The sequence below is a fragment of the Numida meleagris genome, chromosome 3 (genome assembly GCF_002078875.1).
Source record: "Numida meleagris isolate 19003 breed g44 Domestic line chromosome 3, NumMel1.0, whole genome shotgun sequence".
Classification (NCBI taxonomy): domain Eukaryota; kingdom Metazoa; phylum Chordata; class Aves; order Galliformes; family Numididae; genus Numida; species Numida meleagris.
The window spans coordinates 55,884,617-55,905,894 of NC_034411.1; the positions used below are offsets into that span (position 1 = coordinate 55,884,617).

The following is a 21,278-nucleotide window of genomic DNA, read 5'->3' on the forward strand; positions in this document are numbered from 1 at the left end:
GAAAGAAGGAAAGAAAGAAAGAAAGAAAGAAAGAAAGAAGAGAAGAATATTAAAAATTAAATGGGACTAAACTGTTTTTAGACAGTTCTTATCTTAAAACACACGGGTGCACAAGGAGTACTGTCTGACTGTCCATGGACTTGCAGTGGGTGACAGCAGCGGCGCGTGGCTGTTCACCTACAATTGCCGCTCCACTGTGGATGCTCTAGTATCTGACAGGGGTTCATGTCAAAACCTTTCCTTTACTTGCAGAATTTAAATACTTTTTTTTTCTCTTCTCTATTAGCTGCCTGTTCTCACAAAAAAAAAAAAAAAAAAATTGTAGCAATTTGGTTATCTTTGAGACCTCTGTCAAATTCAGTTGAAATCAGGCAATGAGTTCAAACATTATTAGGAGGGAATGTATACAGACACTCTCGCAGCTGCATGTACATCCATGTAGATACAGAAAGATAAATCAAGTCAGCTTTGTTTCCACATGGAAAAAGGGTATAAATAATTATATTTCAGTAAATATTAAAATGGATCCCTTTGTACAGAAAAGAAAGCAAACAAAACAACTTCTTTAAAGTCATTGACATTAATATTTTTACCCGTTCCCTCTCTTCCCTTAATACATTTGTGAGTTCCCTTCAAAACCATCAAATGCTTCAGTCAAACTAAATTTACATTTTTTTTATTTCATTTGCAAATAATTTTATGTAAAATTGCACTCCACAGGGGGAGGACACTAATCTCACCTAATGAGCGGGGGCTGTTGATGCCAACCACCAATGCACTGGGCTGTCCCCTCACTCACATTTTAAGGCAGGCAGTGATCAGGGGCTGCCACCCACATCCACAACTCTGAAAATCTCTTTTTTGTCTTCAAAGTGAACATAAAGGCATTAAACATTTTACTGTTGGAGTAAAGCCGGTCTTTACCTTTCTGTGTATTGCCGGTTGCATTTGTTTGTTGTTTGCTGCTTTTTCCCTTTGTTGCTGAACTGTTGTTCAGGGCAAGGATTGAGGAAGGCCAAGGGTACTTGAAGAATATTTTAGTCCCCAGAGTGCTAAGTAAAATGAGCAGTGACAAGAGAAATAACTGTGCCTACAGCCTCCCCTTACCGCTCTACTTACATTGCAGTTTTTGGTATGTGGTTACAGCTGTGTTCCTCACATAGCATGGAGCACTATTGCACTTCTCCCTTTTTCCGTGCTGCATTTTAGGCAGCACATGAGCAGTGAACGTGGCCAAGGGTGGGAAGGATGCTGTCTGCGATTAATAAGCATTGCCAGGTGGCACAGAAGCATGTGTGAGAAAATTTAGAATGTAACTCTTAATGTTACGCATATCCCAGATCCCTCTCAATTTCTGCTTTCTTGAAGTTAAACGGCACCTTGCTTTGAGCCCAGAGCAAGCATTAGTTAGTAGGGATTTAAGACAATATTTTGAATGGTTAAATTCAATTATTAATTTTGATTCAGCAGTTAAATTTAGTGGTTCAAACAGTGCTTGTGCATTTGGTGTCTTTTGCTCTGCACTTAAGGTCAGAGGGCTCTGTTCTTCTTCTGTTAAGAGAACAGCAGTTCCCCCGACTTTGCCAATGTCTGTGGCAGGGACCAGCCCCTCCCGCCGTGCTTAGCAAAGCAGAGCTGCTCTTCCCAGAAGCAGGAGCTGTGGCTGTTCAAGGTGATCCCTTTGCTTTAAAGTACATCAAATCTGTGTGTGTCTGCCTGTAACTATCAGCTGGCACAGCCCAACTCTTGACGGTGAAATTGTGCATAGCTAGGATGGGCGAGGAGGTCTGCTTTTAATTGCGCAGGCTGGAGATAAAGCTGTGAATAAGTGAAATTACACAGCCCTCCCTTCAAAACCATTAGGACGATCCTGCAGTCCCCAGCCCTTTCCCTAATGAAGGCTGCAATGCATGCACAGCTCCCTGCTCCCAGCCTTAATTCAACATGGCCCACGCGTGAACCCAGCCGATGGATGTGGATTGCCTGGAGGACTCTGCCTTGTCCAGTTGACCTAGGGGAGATGCAGGCCCCATGGGCAGGGAGCCCCAGATGGCCGCTTGCCGCCCGCCAGCACCCAGGTATCCAACGGAACCGGGGGACGATATCGAAAGAGCAAGTGAAGCGGAAATTTAAAGCCCCTCTGCTAATAATAACAGTATAAATAACTGAAGACATCTTGTAAACAGTGCGGTCATAACCCCGAAACATTAAACAGCTCGGTGGGATCTGGCGCATCAGCTGCCGACTGCCGTTGCCGGTGCAGGGAGAGCAGCACCCTGCACTCCTGTTTATCTCAGCCCGATCTCCCGCAGGCGCCCTGAGCGGCAGAGGGGAGATGTTTGCACTAAAACCTCTGGCACCCCAAGCCAGGCAAGAATCCTCAGCCCCACACTGATCTGTCAATGAGCCACCACCACGCTCCCACGGCAGCCCTGCAGGAAGGCCCACGCCGGTTCCTCGGGAGGGTTAAAACCCACGGATTTGCAGTTATTCGGTAAAATAAGAGAGGCGAGGCAGTCTCTTTCTCTCGCTGCTCTCCCGCTCCCTGCTGAGCTCAGAGCTGCCCCTCCATGGGGGGTCCGTATGAAGATATCACACCAAGTGCTTCCCCCGACCCCAGTTCGCCCTGGCCCAGGGCTGGACCCACCGCCCCACCACAGGGAGCCAGGTGCGGTGCTCCCCCGCTGCCTGGTGAGTCGGAAACGAAAAGTACACCGCTCCATGTTCAATGGAAAGGAAGGTTTATTCACAGAAATAGAGCAAAAACCTGCTTGAAGAAAATATATCTATATATCTTTAGGGCGAATGAGTTCATAGAGATGACTGTCAAAGTCAGTTTTTTTTCTAGGCATCTACATATTCCACAAGTCTCAGACAAAAGATACACGCGTGGTAGGTTTTGTTTGATCTCTGCCTTTCCTCTAGTAGCGCTTGAACCAGCAAGGCTGTTGCTGCAGGACATTCGACTGCACACGCACTCAATAAAGTTAAATAGAGTCGGGCTCTCCCGGGGTGGAGTCTCTGCCTTCGGTCTCCGCCGTGCCGTGCCGGCAGAGCGCTCTCCCGTCGCCCTGCCCGGGCCCGGGGCAAAGCGGGGCCCTGCCCGCGCCCGTGCCCCCTCCTCGGCCGCGCGGGGCCGGTGCTGGCGGGGCGGCGGGGCTCAGGATGCCGTCGGGCCGCACAAGCGGTTTGTGTTCACCACTTCTTTCAGGTCACTCTCGGGTTTGCCGGCTACCATAAAAGGCCAGGTCTGTAGCCAGGAAAAGATACGGGTGGGAAGGGGGTTACACACATGAAAACGCACTTCGCGATGCTCATTGAGCCTCAGCGGCAACCCCGGCATCCACCGCCTTAACCGGGGCATGGCTTCAGCTAGGATCCAGTTCTCTTTCCTTGCTTTCCAGCCGCAGCCGGCTCTCCCCGGGAATCGCACTCACCTTGGGAGCAAGGCACCCTGCTTGATTCAGTCTGAGCTGAGCCGCTATGGGCACTGTTTGTGCTGTTATCGGGTCATGAGCAGCATGGGGGCTGCTCAGGGTGCTGGGGTTTCCCACAAGAGCTGCCCATAGGGTGACCCCAGCAGCTGAAGACCACCCCTGCTTTGCATCCCTTGCGTATATACAGCTAAAAACAGGGCGTTTCTGCTGGGGAGACACAAGGGCTGCTGGGGAGTGCTTTCTGGGGCAGCCACGCAGCCCTCTGAAGGGTCTGCACACTAATTTATTTCTCCTCTGTGAGTTTACATGGGCTGGAGACATGTCCTGGACCCAGCAACTCGGAGCAGTTTGGGCACAAAGCCTCAAAAGCTCTGTCTTTAAAAGGCTGTGGCTTGAGAATTGTTATGGCAGAAAACTTCATGATAAAGAGGACAGACGGCATAAATCCTGGGTCTTTTCTCTGCTTGGGCACTTCCTAAAACGTACCATTCCCTACCCAAATTCTTACACCTTCCCATCTGAAGGTAGAAAGCTTCTGTCAACCTGCTGAGCTCCCTCAGGCATTTCAGGGACAGTAAAACTGATCCTGCCTTTCTGCTGCCACTCCTGGATGGGACAGCGGGGACCAGTGGAGGTGACTGGGACTCTTAGCTCCCAGGGCACAGGGAAGGAGGGCAGCTGGGAGACTATCCCCTTGCTCTGCCCCCCCACGTACCCCATAGCTGGGCACCAGACCCTCTGTGAGAAGGATGTGAAGGTTTCTCTGTGGACATGCCCTGTCCCAATTCCTCACCCGCCTCTCCCCATCCACACATACACACGAGTGCCTGGCCCCGGCGGGCTGTGACTTACCAGGTTGACCGGGTGGATGTAGCCATTTTCGTACTTGTCGTTGGCCAGGATTTGCCTCAGGTGCGCGATGTAGCTGGAGGCCAGCCTCAAGGTGTCCAGTTTGGAAAGCTTGGTGTCTGGGGGCACCCAGGGCAGGGTGGTCTTAAGCCTGGAGAAGGCTTTGCTAAGGACCCTCATCCTCGCCCTCTCCCTTGCGTTGGCAGCGTTTCTCTGGACCTGCTTTCCTTCCTGGCTCACACCATTTAAAGGGCTCTTCTTGGGGGGAGCCTTTTTCCTCTTGCCCGAGGCCCCTCTCCCCTTCTGAGGGGAGCCATTCTCGCCATTGGATCCCTCCTCGTTGCTCTCGTTGGACGCCCCGAACTCTTTGTTAGTATCCATTTTCAGGCCATCGCACTCCAGCATTTCCACCTCCTGCAGATCTTCCACATCACTGAGGGACCCAGTGGACATGGTCTGGAAGATGCCAAAGGGCTGGTGGGAAAGAGGGCGGAGGGGAGGAAGGGAAGCTCCTCAAACCTACGTGGAGGCGGTGGAGGAGAGAAGGGGCGCAGCACTTTCCTCCCCTTCTCTCCCCCCCGGCACTAAGGCGTGATATTGGTCCAGAGAGGACCCCTGCCCTCCCACCCCCCAACCCTGTTCTGCCTGTGTTTGAGGGAGGGAGTGAGCGAGTGTGTGTGAGAGGGAGAGAGAGAAAGCCGAGGAATTTAGTGAGGACACTAGTAATTTATCTGGGGGATAGGAGAGGCGGATCCAGCCCAGGGGAGGGGCCCTGCCCGCTGAGCACACCACATCCCCAATCACAGACCTTTGCACAGGACAGGGAGTGAGGTATCCCAGCAAGCGCTTGCAGAAAGCTCGGGACTGGGATTCAAATCTTCACAACTGGAGCAAAGCAACTTTCTCTCTCCCTCCTTCTCTCCTCCCTGTCTTTCTATCCTCCCCCTTCCTCCTCCTCTTCTCCTTCCCCACTTCCCTTTCCAGCCAGGGCTGCTCTCCCCCTCCCTGCCTCCTCCATGACCCAGGCGGCTGGTGTCACAATTCTTGACGAAAGCCAAAATGGGTAATGAGCAGATCCACCAGCGAAAGCCTTTCAGGGAGCTCTGCGATTCGTGCCGTCTAAACGCTGTCCTGAAACCTAATCTGAGGGAGATTTGTGGATGATTACACTGGAGAGTGCATCCTGTCCAGCTACTAGTGTGTTCCAGGAAGGGAGCACTTGGACCTCACTATTGCAGCCTGGGCTCTGGAGGCAGGAGGAGCTGCCTCTTTCCAGGATTCCCACCAGACCTCCAGGGCATCCCAGTCCTCTCTTCACCCAAACTCCCCCAGTGTGCTGGGTGGTGGAGACCCCACATCCCACAGAGCCAGGCCGGGCACTGCGCCACTGCTGGGGCCAATCCCCACTGTGGGTGCTGGAGGAGAGGGGAAGAGGGGGCTCCTGGAGGGTAGCAATCATGTCAAGCACTCAGAGCTTTATTGCAGAGCAGAAGCTGGAGTTACACTCTGTTACATGTGGGCAAAATTCTGCGTGTTGCTTAGTGCATCTTCAGACGTCAGGGAGTTTTGCCTGAGTAAACAGGCAAGATAAGGCCCCCTGCTGTGAGGCTGCACGAGCAAGCACGTCAGGCCTTGCTCTGCAGCTCCTGCAGCTGAAGAGGAGTTTTACCACAGGCGTGAATGAGCATGTTGCTGTGCAGCTTGAATGAAGAGCTGCACAATGCATTTGTGATCAGTACATACACGCTCTCTGAAGAGCAGGCTTTCTAAAGCATTTAGGCAAGGCCTAGCTCTTCTTCCTCACCATGTTCACCGTGGTAAAATTTTCACCTAGACCCATCTGTGGAGCCCAAAGAGCCTTCCCCAATAGCTCCTTCCTTCTTCACACACCTTGCAGCCCCCTCAACCCCCTCAACAGCTGGGATGTTTAATGCAGGAGCTGCAGCACTGAGCTGGACCTGCACATGGCTCCTCTCTGGACACACGTCCATCATGACTGATTTCACTGCGGGGGAAACTCCAACTATTCAGCTGTCCATCTGAGCACTGGCATAGCTATGGGCAAAAATGTACAGCCCGAGATGTCGCTGTGGCACATGGTGGCTCTGGAGTTAATCCAAGGTCACCAAAACCAGAGGAAGGTCTTATACTGATCTGTGGGAGCACTGTATCAGGCTTTCTGCATGCACTAAACAAAAAACAACCAACCAAACAAAAATAGTGGAGGGCCAAATTAGTGTCTGCTAAGAGCTATAAACTCTCATCAGATTAAAAATTCAGTAGAAGGCAGAGTGTCATTTTCGATAACTAGCAAACAAGTTTTTCCTCTCTATCCATCTGATTTGATTCCTTGGCTCAAGTAATCTAGAAGGAAAAGGGCCGATCTAAACTTTAAACCAGCTCTTTACCATTTGGCTGGAAGATAACACCTTCCCACTCACAATGGGATAAGTACATTAAGATATCATATCTCCAACCCCCAGGCCCTTGGGAATTCACTAACCTCTAACGTCATGTTATGCTAACCGTGCCCTGTTTGTGTTTTCTCTGCATATAAACCAAACAGATTGTCAGCATATCAGACCTGATTCATGAATTAGATTTTTTTTTCCCTTTATAACATCCTTGTTTCAGATACAAATTATTACTAATCACCAGTGTGAAGATTTATGAGCCTCCTTATTTTCGAGGCCTGATTGTTGTTTGTGCAGGTGGAGATTTAAATGGCTGCATCCACTGCAGAGATTTATAGTCCAAGTGACTGATGTTATAAATGAGCTAGAGGACTCTAACTGGAGCAAGGATGACAGAAAACCAAGTTGAAGTTGCTTGTGTCTCTAAGCATGAATGACCAGAACATGAATGACTAGGGAGCACAAAAACCCATCAAAATTTCAGCATCAGAAACTCCCAGAAGAAGAAGAAGAAGAAGAACAAAAAATAAAAAGCATATTTCATATAATATCTGTCTCTTGTTTTTAACTTTATTTTTGTAATTTCTGATTTTGTTGTTGTAAAACCAGAAGGAATTGTGTCTTCTTAAAAGTGTGCTGCTACACATGCATTATGCACACAAACATATGCATACCGGTCTTTTACAAGCCTTTTTAAGTTCTGCACATCTGTAGCTTTTACTGACTTAGGTACATTTTGAATCATTACAGCTGGTAAAATTGATCTGATACAGATTATCCATTTTTGTGAAGACAGAACGCTTTTTTTTCCATTTGTTTTGTGGAGATTATAATGTGTGTGTGATAAGCACTTATGCTTGTTCATACAGTATATTGTACTTTTATTCCTTTCTACATACAGGCTATTACTGTCTTTCAACAGCATGAACATTGTCCCTTTTTCTCCCTCAAAGAAGCCAGCTATGTGCAGATCTCAAAAACAGCACTATATCCTCTAATCTCCAGTTAACTCTTCTTTCCTTATTTATCACATAAACTGAACCTGTCCTTTTTCAACCTTCTTGTTCCTTGTTTCCCTCCTGGCCAAGCCAGGACTTGTAGCCCTAAACTGCCTCATGTTTTAATCCCTTTCCCTTCACCTTATGTTCTTTGTCCAGTCCTTTGAGTTTTGGCCCCGCTTTGGGATAGAGACCAACTGAATTTTGTGTAAAGGATAAAGATTGGATGTCTGCTGCCACTCTAGGGATTGTGTGGCCTCTTCTCCAGCTCTATGACAGGAACCATAGTCCTGCCACTGGGTTAAGAGCTGGCTGGGAAAGACTGGTGGAGCTCAGGTCTTTTCAGCCCTTTCAACTTCTTCAGTAATGTTTTAAGAAAGAAGATGAAATAGTGGTGTGGGAAACATGAGTACAAATATGTGAATTTGCCTTTTCAATGGTTATCATCTCTGTGTTTCTTGGAAAAGTGTGTATCTCTTACTTTTAATTAAGGCCCCCAAAGTCATAAGGCCATTTAGGACCAGGCTGGCTGGGAGCAGAGATGTGGGATGCTTGGTCAGAAGGGTGTCATATGGGGAACATATTACATGCAGCCTTTTGCTTGTTGGTCAGGGTACAGATTTCCCCTGGAAATAAAGCTCTGCTTTTTATGCCTCTAACCTTCCCTCTCTTGAGCTGGAATAACACAGTAATTTGAGAACAGCTTTGGAACTTGAGGCCAAGATTTCTCTAAGTGTCTAGTGATTTTGCATGGCATGGCTTTTTTTTTTTTTTTTCCTTTTTTTCTGGTGTTCTGTGCCATTTATTGAGGCACCATATCTTCATTACAAAATGAACATTCACTCAGGGAAAAGCTCAGATCATCCAAAGCTGAGGAAAACAGAATCAGTAGCTGATTTTGAAGATCTTGGCCCAGGTAAAATACAGGTGTTTTCTTATATTGGAGAACAACCAAGGAGGTCACTCAGAGGTAGCCAGCTGATCATGAATCATTAATAATGCTGGGTCGGGGTGACCCCAAGCACAAATACAGTCTGGACAAAGAATGGATTGAGAGCAGTCCTGAGGAGAAAGATTCAGGGGTGTTTGTTGATGAGAAACTCAACATGACCTAGCAATGTGTGCTTGCTGCACAGAAAGCCAACCATAATCCTGGGCTGCATCAAAAGAAGCATAACCAGCAGGTCTGCTGGTTGTGTATGCTCTTGTGAGACACCAACCCGAGGTGCTACATTCGGCTCTGGGGCCCCTAGTTCAAAAAGGACATGGATCTGTTAGAGTGAGTCCAGAGAGGGGGATGAAGATGATCAGAGGGCTGGAGCACCTCTCCTATGAGGAAAGGTTGAGGGAGCTGGGGTTATTCAGTCTTGACAAGAGAAGGCTCCTAGGAGACCTCATAGCAGCCTTACAGTACCTATAGGAGACCTATAAGAAAGCTGGGGAGGAACTCTTTATCAGAGTGTAGTGACAGGACAAGGGATAATAGCTTTAAACTAAAAGAGGGTAGATTTAGATATTAGGAACAAATCCTTTATAATGAGGGTAGTGTGGCACTGGCACAGGCTGCCCAGAGAAGCTGTGGTTGCCCCATTCCTGGAGGCACTCAAGGCCAGGCTGGATGGGGCCCTGGGCAGCTGAGCTGAGGTGTGTCAGCGCTGCCCACGGCAGGGGGTTGGAACTGGATGGTCTTTAAGGTCTGTTCCAGCCCAAACCACTCTATGATTCTAGTATTCTATGAAGTATGTTCAGTGAGGTTTGAGAATAGTCAGGAAATAACATGCAACCAGAATATTGTTTTCATGTTGCGATTTTTACAAAACTCTTGTTGCACTGAAATTTCTCTGTCTCTCTCTTGGTCTCATCTGGAAACTAAATAAAAAGGTAGAGAGAATTCAAAAGGACATCTTTACATTCCTTAAGTAAAACAATATTATTCATCATAATGCGAGTACATGAGATTAAAGGAAAAAAGAAGACTGAAGCCGCAACTGAAAGTCACAAATAACTAGATTTAAAGCCACTTTAAATATCTTAAGACACAAGCCTGTAGTATTTTTTCAAGAGGATTCTGTCTTCCCTGTTGTGGCAAATAGATGACATTTGGGAAATGAATCAAAGTTGTTTGTGAAATTGGGTTGACTTCATCAGAAGCGCCAGGGCAGTGAAACCCTCCCACATCTCCTTCCTAGTGTGGTGTATCTGCTTCTGGTCTCAGTTTTGGTTTGACAGGTAAAAGATGTTGTGATAAATAACATAAAGTAATACACCAAGGGAAAAAGTAATGTCACTTTCAAGGCATCAAAAAGGCTGTTCTGGAGCACTGTCCCAAGAGGAATATATTTGTATCTGATATCAGCATGACTACCCCTTCTCTAAGACGCCCCACTATCTTGTTTCAAAGTTCGGGAAAGTCAGAGCTCTTCTAGAAACAATTTTCTAGAATAGTTTACCATAGGGGGATGGGAACAAACAATAACAAAAACAAAACATCCAAACCAAATTATTTCCTTATATTCTCATTTAGAAATATCTGTAAATTTTAGTCATACCTACAGTGGAAAATATGTCTGACTGATTACTCACAGAAGATACAAAAAGAAGTAAACTTCAGTTTCAAGTTACACAGGAACTATATTTCCATTTCATGTGATTTCTTAAACCTTGAAATGTCACAAAACCAAAAAGACTGAAACTCTGGGAAGTGTTTTTTTTTTTTTTTTCATGAATAATAAAAGAAATATGCTATGAAACTGAAAATATCCCAGGTTTTACATTATAATCCTTTTGGCACATCGATGACAAAATGTCTGACACGTTTTACAAGTACTCCTGTCTATAGCAGGAAGTACCTGTACTCATAGTAACTGCAATATTTCTACCACCCTGACTCATCCTTTGAGTAACTTCATTAATACCAGCAGGGCCTCCTACAGAGCAAAACAGACTGTATGAACAAGAACAGCAACAGTGGCCTTCATAGAAAAATGTCATCATTAAATATTCTATTGCATCAGAGAGATGCTGATAGCAATGCCATTGTCCTAGCTATGAAGGGTACATCAAATCCTTGTGGGACTTATTTCCCTTTTCTATGCCAGGTCTCTGGTGAGGGTTTTTAGTATTACAGATGTGTTAGGGAATGTTTTGCCAAGTATCTTTCAGCTCAAAGCTGAGTACTACAGAAATCAGAAGCATGTAAGATGTAGAAGTTATTCAAGCAGAGAAAGACAGTCAATTCCCAACATGAGCACTGAGCCCAAACTTTTGATTACCCTTCACAGACATACAAATGAATTTCCCTTTTTCTGCATACTTATAGGAAGAAACTTAACTGGCTGAGTTATATTTGTTTTTTAATGCACATTTATTCAGACACAAAAGGAAGCTCACAAACAGTGAGAAGAGGTATCCTCTTTCATCTCTATTGCAGAGACTATCAGTATCCTCTGCTTCCAGGATGCATCTCTAAAACATTGCTAGACAGTTGACATTGTAAACTGCAGACTCTTTATGAAGTGGTCAAAAGAGAAATATGCAAAAAAGCCAATATATTTTATGTGAAATTATCGGCGTAGGATTAAAGTGCAGACATAACCGCTTTATTTTGAATATTTCTTTCCATGATGTTTCTTTATTGGCTAATCCTTTGCATTTTTGTGGTTTTAAAACATGATGAAATTTGTTGATAAGAAATGAGTTCCCTTTTGCCCTCCAACCATTAGCACATTGGATAAAGTTTTGGAAAATAAGATTTTTTCTTCAGAGGAAAATTTGGAAAAGAGGAACACTTTGTAGGGGAGTGGGAGGAAGAATGTCAACTATTCCGGTGAGCTTTTATTACTCATATGCTTTGTGGCACAATACACATGCATGTGGACAGAGATTTTCTGAAATTCCTATCCACTTAAAGTGCTCACAGCTTCTGGAAGTCGGATCTTCACAGCATCCATCACTAAATGCAGTAAGTCAGCCTATGTCCCCCATTTCAATCTAAATTAAACATTGCGTACTGGGACCATAACTCTTCTTCGGCTGCTTTATACTATTGCAGATGACCACAGTTTGTGCTGTTGGACTCCCTGCACTTGATCTGTCATGAGAGGTTTGTTTTTTTACCACCTCTGATAGGGAGCCACACTAATCTTTGAATATGCATGTCTGACTGCAGTAACATCAAAAGGAATGGCCAAAGATAGCTGAAAAAATATTTGGGCCAGAAATACTGAAATAACAGCAAACTAGTAATATTCAGTTGCCCGCATGTATGAATACCGTTGGGGATTCACCCAACACGTAGTTCGCTGAAGACAGCATGTGTTGTGGATGAGTCTTAAATGGGAACATCAGTTGGCAAGGCAAACAAGAAAGCAGATTATATGTCCTAGTGAAGTGATATAGAAAGACCACAATCACTGTACATTTCTTTTGACTCTGACAGGGCCTTATACATGCCTCACACACTGTGACTCTCAAAGCCTCTGGAACATCCCCAAAGTGGGGTCATGGCATTTTGCCACAATGTGGTCCTTTGGTTTTATGGTGTGTATCATAGACAAAGAGTTATAATACATACAGAAAATGCTGTTGTTTTAGAAAGTGGTATTGCAAAAGCACATAATAAAAGTATATTTAATTAATTTGGAGGAATGAAGCACAGGAAGAGCATAAAAAGAAGACTGTGAGCATGGGTTGTAGTAGAGTTTCATTGGAAAGGTCCAAAGAACAGAAGTGACCTAAGTGAGGAGAAAAAAGGGGCTTAAACAGACGGAGAGTGCAGTCTGGCTCTCTTATTCCCTCCCTGCTCCTCTCTTTTCTCTTGTATGTGCAGATGTGCGGTGATGATCACACTACTTGGTGTTTGATTCCTAAGAGACTGAAGAGAGATGGATGACAGATCTGCTAGTCAGGACCGGCAGGACCTACTTTGTTATACAGTTCAGTGAGGAGAAACAGAATATAGCATATAGTAGCTGCTCTGAGTCCATCCAAGGATGATGGGCCACAAAAATGATCCAAAGGACCCTACGAGGACAGGCTGAGAGAGCTGAGGCTGTTCAGTCTAGAGAAAAGAAGGTTCTGAGGATGGATATAAAGAAGAAGTTTTTTATGATAAGGATTCTGAGGCACTGGAAGAGGTTGCCCATAGAGGTAGTAGAAGCCGCATCCCTGGAGACATTCACGGTCAGGCTGGAGGGGCTGATCTAGCTGTAGGTGTCCCTGTTCATTGCAGGAGTGTTGGACTGGATGACCTTTAAGGGTCCCTTCCAACTCAAACGATTCTATGATTCTATGATACAAGAATAAAGTTCAAGGTTTTCATAACTGCTGGCAAGATAAAGCCTCTTTTCCAAGGGATCGATGATCAAAGCAGCCCCCTTTCAGAAAATATGATAGGGAACCCAGGTATGTATCTGCTTATGTTTTAAGATCAGATGAGGTGATGGCTGAGGGTAGTGTGAGAAGAGAGATGTTATCCAGAGCCTCCTGATTTAAAGTAGTAATGAAGGATTCCATGGCTAGTTGAAAGATGTTTTATTTTGATGCCATATCATTTCAGTTTGTTGTACTTTCTACGATAGACATCAATTAGCCAGACTTTGCATGCTGCACCAAAATACAGAATATATTTATTTATCATGCAGGTTATTTGTCTTGAATAGCAAGTTTACGAAACACAATATGTTTACCATATACCAAAATTTGGTGGCAGAAATATCCCAATCTGTTCTCTGGAAGGACTTAACAAAGTTGTATCTGTGATTGCTCTGATATATATTGACCAAAACTTCCACAAAGAGGAAAAGATGACATAAATACCTGACATAGCAACCACAAGTTTTCTTTCAGTGCTGTGGATGAACTCCTCTGAAAGCTTTGTACATCTGCAAAAATCTTCCTGGGGAGCTGCTCAGCTGACCTATTTGTGCTCAGGGGCTCAGAGGGGAGCCTCAATATGAACTTTATTAGTTTGCCAAGGTACAGTGAGTATCTGGGGTCTGCATGGGCCTTCCTCTATGAGAGCCACATTTCCAGATGAAGCTTCTGCGAACAGTCTGGTGCAGCATCCATAGCAAAGCACCACATCACATTTCTCTTTCTCCTCTCTGCATACCCTGGCTCACTGCATTTTTCCATCTCTTCTTGCCTGTGTGTAGCCAGAGCTCTTTTTGGGATGCAAGCCCTAGGATATTCCTGTTTCCAGTTGTCGGAATTAGTTATGTAACTAGGAGCTAAGCTCTGAGTGTAACACAGACATGCTGCTATAGTTTATGGAGCAAATGAATGAAGTAAAGTGCAAACTGGGCTAATTTAAAATCTCTACTTTGATTAAGGTGCTAGTCAAAGCCCTGGGGATTGTAGATTGAATACCTGCTATGTTACAGGCTTCCTTGGTTACCACAAAAGGGGGATCCTTTGTGCTCCAGTTCCTCAGCAGTAAAAAGGGATGAGAACACTACCCTACCCTACAGAAACATTATGAGGGACTTGGACACTACGGTAATGCATACTGAGGGTAGCTAAGATAAATAACCTGATAGTTGCAGGAAAATGATTGATGTTAGAATACTACAAATATGTTGAAAGCCTAAAATATCTTTGTGATGTCTCCCCATTTCTTGAAATGCCAATTAACATTTTTCACTCAGATACCTGATGTTTACATTGGCGCATTTTTATGTTCATATGTCTTACAAAATGGATACTTGCCTGACTTTGATTTTAGATGAAAGCACTCATCCCTCAACCTTGTAGTTGTTCTGAAAGATAGAAAAGTTGCTTTTGCAGGAACAAAAACAGTGGATTTTGATTGTGTTAGTGATGAGTGACAAGCTGAAAGTTTAATAAACAGATCAAGAGTACCATCATTGGTGACACTATAGCACAAGTGGTAAATCACCATTGACTAAATTACTCCAAAGTCCCTGAGCTCTTTGTGAAAAAAAATAAAGAGTTATTTCAGTTTCCTGTAATCCGTCCTCAGTAAAAACACAGGATTCCCTTAGGAGAGTCAGAATCCATTACGAGGTTTCTTTATGCCTTTTTGTAACTCTGATTGTCTCTTCCATGAGGGATCTTACTTCCTTGAACAAGCAGCTAACACAGATTCTCAGGGTGAGGAGGGGCTCCAAAGATCTCAGCTTTTGGGCCCGTCTTACTTCAGCATCCTCTCTGGGTTCTCCTGTCCCAGCTGTTGGATTTCTGAAGGCCCCCTCAGTATTCACCATTAGCAGAGTACACATGGTCATCCTTAGCCCATCAGAGAAGCCTAGCTGTTTCTTTTTACCCAAGGTGCTTCTTTTTCCTACTGACATTTATATCCCAACTACTTTTGTTTTCCACCTTTGCAGTCCACCCTTCCCCCTTTCAGTCTGCTTGTCTCTCAGCAGATTTGTAATTTTTGCAGTTTGCTCCATGTGGGTGTGTTCCTCAGTGATTTAAATTGTGTATTTAACTTAGGTTGTCAAAGGAACTTCTCAATGATATTCTCCTTTTTCCTGAAGTAAATGGTAAAAGCACATGTTTGTATATCCACAAGTGGCATCTGAGATGAGCTTGAGCTCCTCAGTACAAAAAATGAAGGATTCCATGGCAAATTTTTATGAATCGGTAAATGTACTTAAGATTACAATTGTAAAGACAGGGCTAGAATATGAGGTCTTTTGATGTTAAACTTCAACATAAATGGTATGTAATTATATTTGTATTGAATATATCAAGTGTAACAGCAACAAAGTGGTTTCTCTATTGATTTGTCTCTTCTGATTTTGGACAATCTTTATTATAGAAAAATTGTAAAATACGTATCTGTCTACTTGAAACTCTTTGCTTTCCTTTTAAGAAACGGATGAGGAAAGCCAAACAGCTCCAGGATATACAGCCCTATACAAGGTGTTAGAGGGGGAGGGTGTTTCAGTGATGAATGACCAGTCGTTCAATTGTTTTCTTTCTTGCAGAAATCAGAGACAGAGTACAGTTTATCTTACCCTGACTTTTAGCAAGACAGATTGCTGGGCAAAACCCCCAGGTTGAAGTCATCCAACCACCAAGTAGAGCAGAGAGACCATTGCTGTTACCCTGCCAGGACTCATCTCCACCCCCAGCATCTTTCAGAAGTCTATGGTGATTCTTTCTGAGGTTGCAACATGAACCTTAGCTTCTTTCACACCGATTTTATGCAGAGCAGAACCTGAAATGATTCGTTAAGGGCCTGAATCTTCCACTGCTGGACAGGCTGAGAGCAACCCATCCCCACAGAGCCTTTGCAAACAAAGGATCTGCTGTCGAAGTCCCCCCTTTGTTTCTTCCCCCTCATTCTTTCAGCTGCCACTGAACTTGGTTTCCTCTAGTTTGAACATTCCATGCCTGAACAACTCTACTGGCATCAGCCTAACCTCTCTTTTGCTGCATGGCTGTAAGCAGTGAGGAGAACTGTGTGCCAAAAGGATAAAATCCCTGAGTAACAGCAAACTAGCTCCAAGGCAGGATGTCATTCTCACAGGTTTTTTCCTTCAGTTTTATTTTTTTTCCTCACCTCCATCTAGTCATTTGGAACTTCTGGACGTGTCTTCCTGAATTTATTCCTTCTAAATCTGAGAAGCAACATGTCCCTAATCACACTGAAGGTGCATCTTTCTCTGTGACAGCTATAAATGGATCAGAAGCTGAAGTCAGCTTCAATGAAACTGGGCCAAAGTGCATGTTATTGAAATGTTTGATAAAATTCAGAGGAGCACAAAAGGCAGGGCAGACATAAGGAGTTAAAAGGGAAAGATAGATGCACTTGCAGTATCTATTACTTACAAGTGACCATAATGTGTTTATACATCTCTCAGCCTGGGTAGCGGATAATTGAAGGGAAGAACTGACACTAGACACTACCACACCTTATACATTGCAGTGTAGGGAAAGTCACTTGAGTGGTATAGTAGGGAAACAGCAGCAAATTCCTCCTACTCCTTTTGCCATGCTCAATCTCTACTCTTTTGCAGTTAGAGAGATGCTTGACTGCTCTGCAGTGCTGGAAGTGAGTTAGTATATACTCATAATGTTAGCATCCAAATGATCCTACAACATTGCAGTCAAGTATTTTATAAATTCTGACAGCAGTGAGACAAACACTTTTGTCAAGCTCCAGTTCAAGAGGACATACCCTCAGCAGCATAAAGTCATCCTATGTGTACTTCATTGCCTCTTATTTTTACAGCTATTGGCTATATTTTCAGATCAAGCATAGATTTAAGTCCTTGCCTAAGCCATGGATGACTAGCTTCTGGGTGATTAGAGAAGCCTTGGCAACTACGTGATTTTTGTGCATGTTTTTGATCAGAGGGAGTGATTACCTGTTCTCTGGCCATGTGAAGGGTCAAAGAAGACCATCCTCCCTCTGGACTTCGCAGACCATTCGACCAATTTGTCAAGAATCCCATAGGATAAATAGCTGTCTCCAGAGACCTTTATAGTGACAAATCCAAATAAATCAGAGTCACTTTTACTGAGCACTTCAGCAGACAGCTCAGATTTAATGAATCAGCCTTCAGACCCCCAAGGAAGATTTTCTTTCCCAAGCCCGAGGCAAAGAAATATGTGTCAAAATTTTCTTTCAGGGTAAAACTTCAGCCTGTGATACTTTGATACCACTAACAGTATTTTAAAGAGCACTGGGAATGCAGCAAAGAGCTCTGAGGATCGGCAGTATGATCAATGTGCCCAGTGTAGAGGAAAGGAAGCTGCTATGGATCAGATAATTTTCCTCATCTGTGAATGGGGAGGAACTTCGCATTCCTTTATTAGTGCCCTCCTGTACTTTTGACTGAAACTCCTTGGCAACACACACACACTCAGAAGAGTGAGAGAGAAAGCAACCCTAAAAACCACCATCACAAAGAGTCATCCCACAGATAAAACCTTTCAGGGCAGTCACTGTGGTCATTCAAACAGTTTTAAAGCTTAGCATCTTGATCCCCTCTAAAAACTTCCATCTCCATTTCCTTCCCCCCTTTGGGATCCATCCAGATGCCTACTCAAATACCTGCTGGCGCCAGAGGAAATTCTCCTGTAACGGATACCCTGCGATGTAAAACCAATATTTTGTTTCCAGGGTCATCTCTTTCACACCCCCACAGATCCTCTTGCTTCCCCAACCTGCCTCTTGGTCAAGCCAAAACACGAGAAATTGTGAATCAGAAGGGTGAGATTCTTGGGCAGTTTAATAGGCTTGGTGATTGCTAACCCACACATTTCCTCAGCTTCCTCCTCCCTTTGTGGTAGCCTCATCCAATAATTTATGTCAGGTTAACAGGCTGCTGGGCAGACATCTCTACTCGTAGTTCAGCAGAGGGAAAGAATGACGGTCATTTAACTAGATTCAGAGTGCTCATGGTTATCAGACTGGTGGTACCTTTTCAGACAGGCTAATATGTAATATAAAACTGTAAATCCTCCTTCAGTAGTAAGGTCAGTGGATCAGGATCCATCCCCAGGTAAAACAATTATTTAAAAAGCAGTGCTCAGTACCACTCACGTGCAAAGAAAAAGGCAGAAACATTTCATTTGTGATGGTTTCTCATTGCTTGTTTAGGGAATCGTTTTCACAATAAGAAGTGATTTGGTGCTTGAAATTTGGCCAGGAACTTCTTGGTTCAGTGCTTTACCCCATTCTACTGTTGATTTTTATTTGGACTTTCTGGCTGTTCGTATGCTTGCCATGATAATTCAGAGATTGTTTTACATTACTGCATTGCAATACAATTCACTAATGGTTGTATGAGATACAGGAAAACAAATTCTTGAGAGAAGAGTGAAAATAATCACTTTTTGTTAGTGACATATTTAAGTGCTTAAATTCTCAAGTATACTTACGATGAATAATATGGGCAAAACATTCAGGCTGATAATCTAAAAGTTATGATTATTCACCTACATAAAATAGATAATCCTGCCCTTTATTTAAATTTAATGTAGCTAAATGCAAGAATAAAATAACAGGAAGTAACCCTATAGTTAGATTGCAACTAAATTTTATTTAGGAAACCTTGTCTTTTAAAATTTTCGTCACGGAGGAAACAAATAGACTTACTGACATTTTTTTTTCCTTTTAAGCTTCTAAATAAAAAACAATATGCTGAGAATGTCAAGAAAGATACTCTTTTGTCAATGATTGAAAAAAAAATCTATGAAAATTTTTTTACAAAATGGCTGCAAGTAAGACTTTGTTATGGAGCAGGCAGTTTATTACACTAGAAATTTGTCAGCTAAAATCCTGCAGATTTTGGCTGACAGAATATACCAGAATATGTGTTCTCTTAGAAAGACTTAAAAAAGTCTCTTCCATGGCAAAATATATTGCGTAAAGTGCAGGAGAACAAGAGTAAAAATGTGTTTTTTTAATGATTAGGGACTGATCTTGTTCCAGTTGAGTCAATGGCAAAACTCCATGGAATTGAGCTGAATATATGAGTATAGATAAGCTGTTGTTTACTGTGCTCTTGCTTTTTCTGAGAGGAAAATGTAAATGAAATATATACTCTGCACAAATTAGATTATCCCAAGTCATGTGCTGATTTCTACTTAAAACAGACCACAGGGATCTTTCCACATTCTGCAGAAGCTGCAAGCCCTTCATGAGCATGTAGCCTCAAGGACATTTTTGCCGCTGTGTTAACTGGCTGTTACACAAAAGAAGGAATTAACACAGTCATAGATCAAGAGTTCATGAGATTTTGCTTGAATATAGGAGTTAACATAGTGTTTGTATGTTCCTCCAGACTTCTTTCAGCTGCAGTTACTTGTTTTTTTTAAAACAGCAGCACACGCCTTTGAGCAGTCTTGCCTGGTTTTAGCACAGACATGAACAGAGGCAAGGATAAGGTTTTTCTCCATGTGTCCTGGCCATATGTGAATGGGGAAATAAGCAGAGGGAGCATGAGCTGCGTAGTGTGTACTGTTGCTCACCCTTCAACAAGTGCACTGGGCAAAGAAGAAAACAAGCATTGCCTTAACATTACAAAGTTAGATTACACCAGAATTAGCCAAGTAACAAATGTGATAGAGATGGACAAAGATTGTGCCAGTGGTGGAAATTATTCCTTCCAAAGAATTAAATGGAAGAAGAGAAAACACCATGTCTCTGCAAGTCCTTGATTTTCCCAGCTCTCAATTGGCTGTGTCTCAGAGCTGAGACTCAACCAGCCCCTTGTAAGATGAAAAAAGAATCTGTCAAATTGTTTAAAAAAAATAATCTTTTGAATGACAAATAAACAATCTGATAAATCTGATAAACTCCAAAGTGACAAACTGTGCTTCATAGACAGCTCATATAATACCAACAGCATTGAGTTGCATGAAAAAAATAATTACCTCTGAAACAGGAGATAGGGAACAGTGCTGTAACTGCTTCACAGCAATGTTATTAGGAAGTGTGAAGGAGTAGAAGGGAGTTGTTTACGATAACATGACCAAATGATTCCTAAGTTGTTTGCCAATACAATTCATCACCCCTTCAGGTAAAATGTGCAAGGCTAAGGGAATCAAATATTATTATCCCCTTTCCTCTCTGGCCCATCCCGGTGGGTGACAGAGCATAGCAGTGTTGGTTTTGACATTACTAGGTTATCCTGAAAATAAATCACTTTTGAAAAGGTGAATAATTGGACAGAGCTTAGTGCTGACAAGCAAGAGGTTGGAGGCAGGGAGAAGAGCAGTGAGGGGAAGATGGAATGGGGGTTGTAGTGCATATCCATCCCAGGAGGCCACCAGCATGTGAGGAGCTATGAGTCTCACTCTGGTTTGCACTCTGGCAAATGAGCACAGGTTTTTTTGGTCAGATAAATATCAAACGGCAGTTATGGTTTCTGAAACTATTTTTGATCCAGCAGAGAAATGAGACATACCTTGTCATGTAATCTAAACTGTGAAAGGTATACCCCTGACCAATAAAATTAAAAGGTAGTAAATTTTGTCCCTATAAAAAGGAAATCCCTACTTTTCCCAGCATTTAGCTAATCTGTGGAGTTCACTGCTGTAAATGGTCATCAAGATAATATATTGTGGCTGGACTCCTAAAAGAGCTAGATAATTTTATGACCATCAGCAACATCTGTAACTATGCAAACGAAGAGCGTGATAGTGGTAATCCAACCTCATATTTTACAGCACAGGATAAATCCCTTTTGGGACACAGAAAAGACTTTCTGCACTGGATAACTGACTAGTTATCTGATGGGTATTTTTAAGCCTTCTTCTGACACCTGAAAGACAGGGAACCATTAGACACAGGATACCAGACTATTTGCTTGTATCTACTCCCACCAAAGAAGGCAGGAATTTTTTAAGGGTTTCATGTGAGCTGGAACTTCATGCAGAGACGTCTGATGTTTTGGTGCCAATAGCATATAGTAATTTGTCATTTTTGCAATAAAAATATAATGAGGTGAATCTACCATTGCTGGAAAATTATCTTAGTGTGAATGCTGTGGCTCTGGCGATGGATTGGCACTGAAGGGATACAGGTTAAAATCCTCGACATTTGCAATATGATCAGGTGTAAATTGTGCACAGCTACATTACACATAAGCTTCTCC

At 43.5% G+C, this 21,278-nt stretch overlaps 1 protein-coding gene across 1 annotated transcript; it reads right to left on the reverse strand.

Annotated features, from left to right (window-relative positions):
* TCF21 (transcription factor 21) lies at nt 2,725-5,064 on the reverse strand. The gene is made up of 2 exons (XM_021392660.1): nt 4,290-5,064; nt 2,725-3,250 (listed from the first exon to the last, which is right to left on the reverse strand). The coding sequence occupies exons 1-2, from the start codon at nt 4,737-4,739 to the stop codon at nt 3,161-3,163; spliced, it is 540 nt and encodes a 179-aa protein (XP_021248335.1). The 5' UTR covers nt 4,740-5,064; the 3' UTR covers nt 2,725-3,160.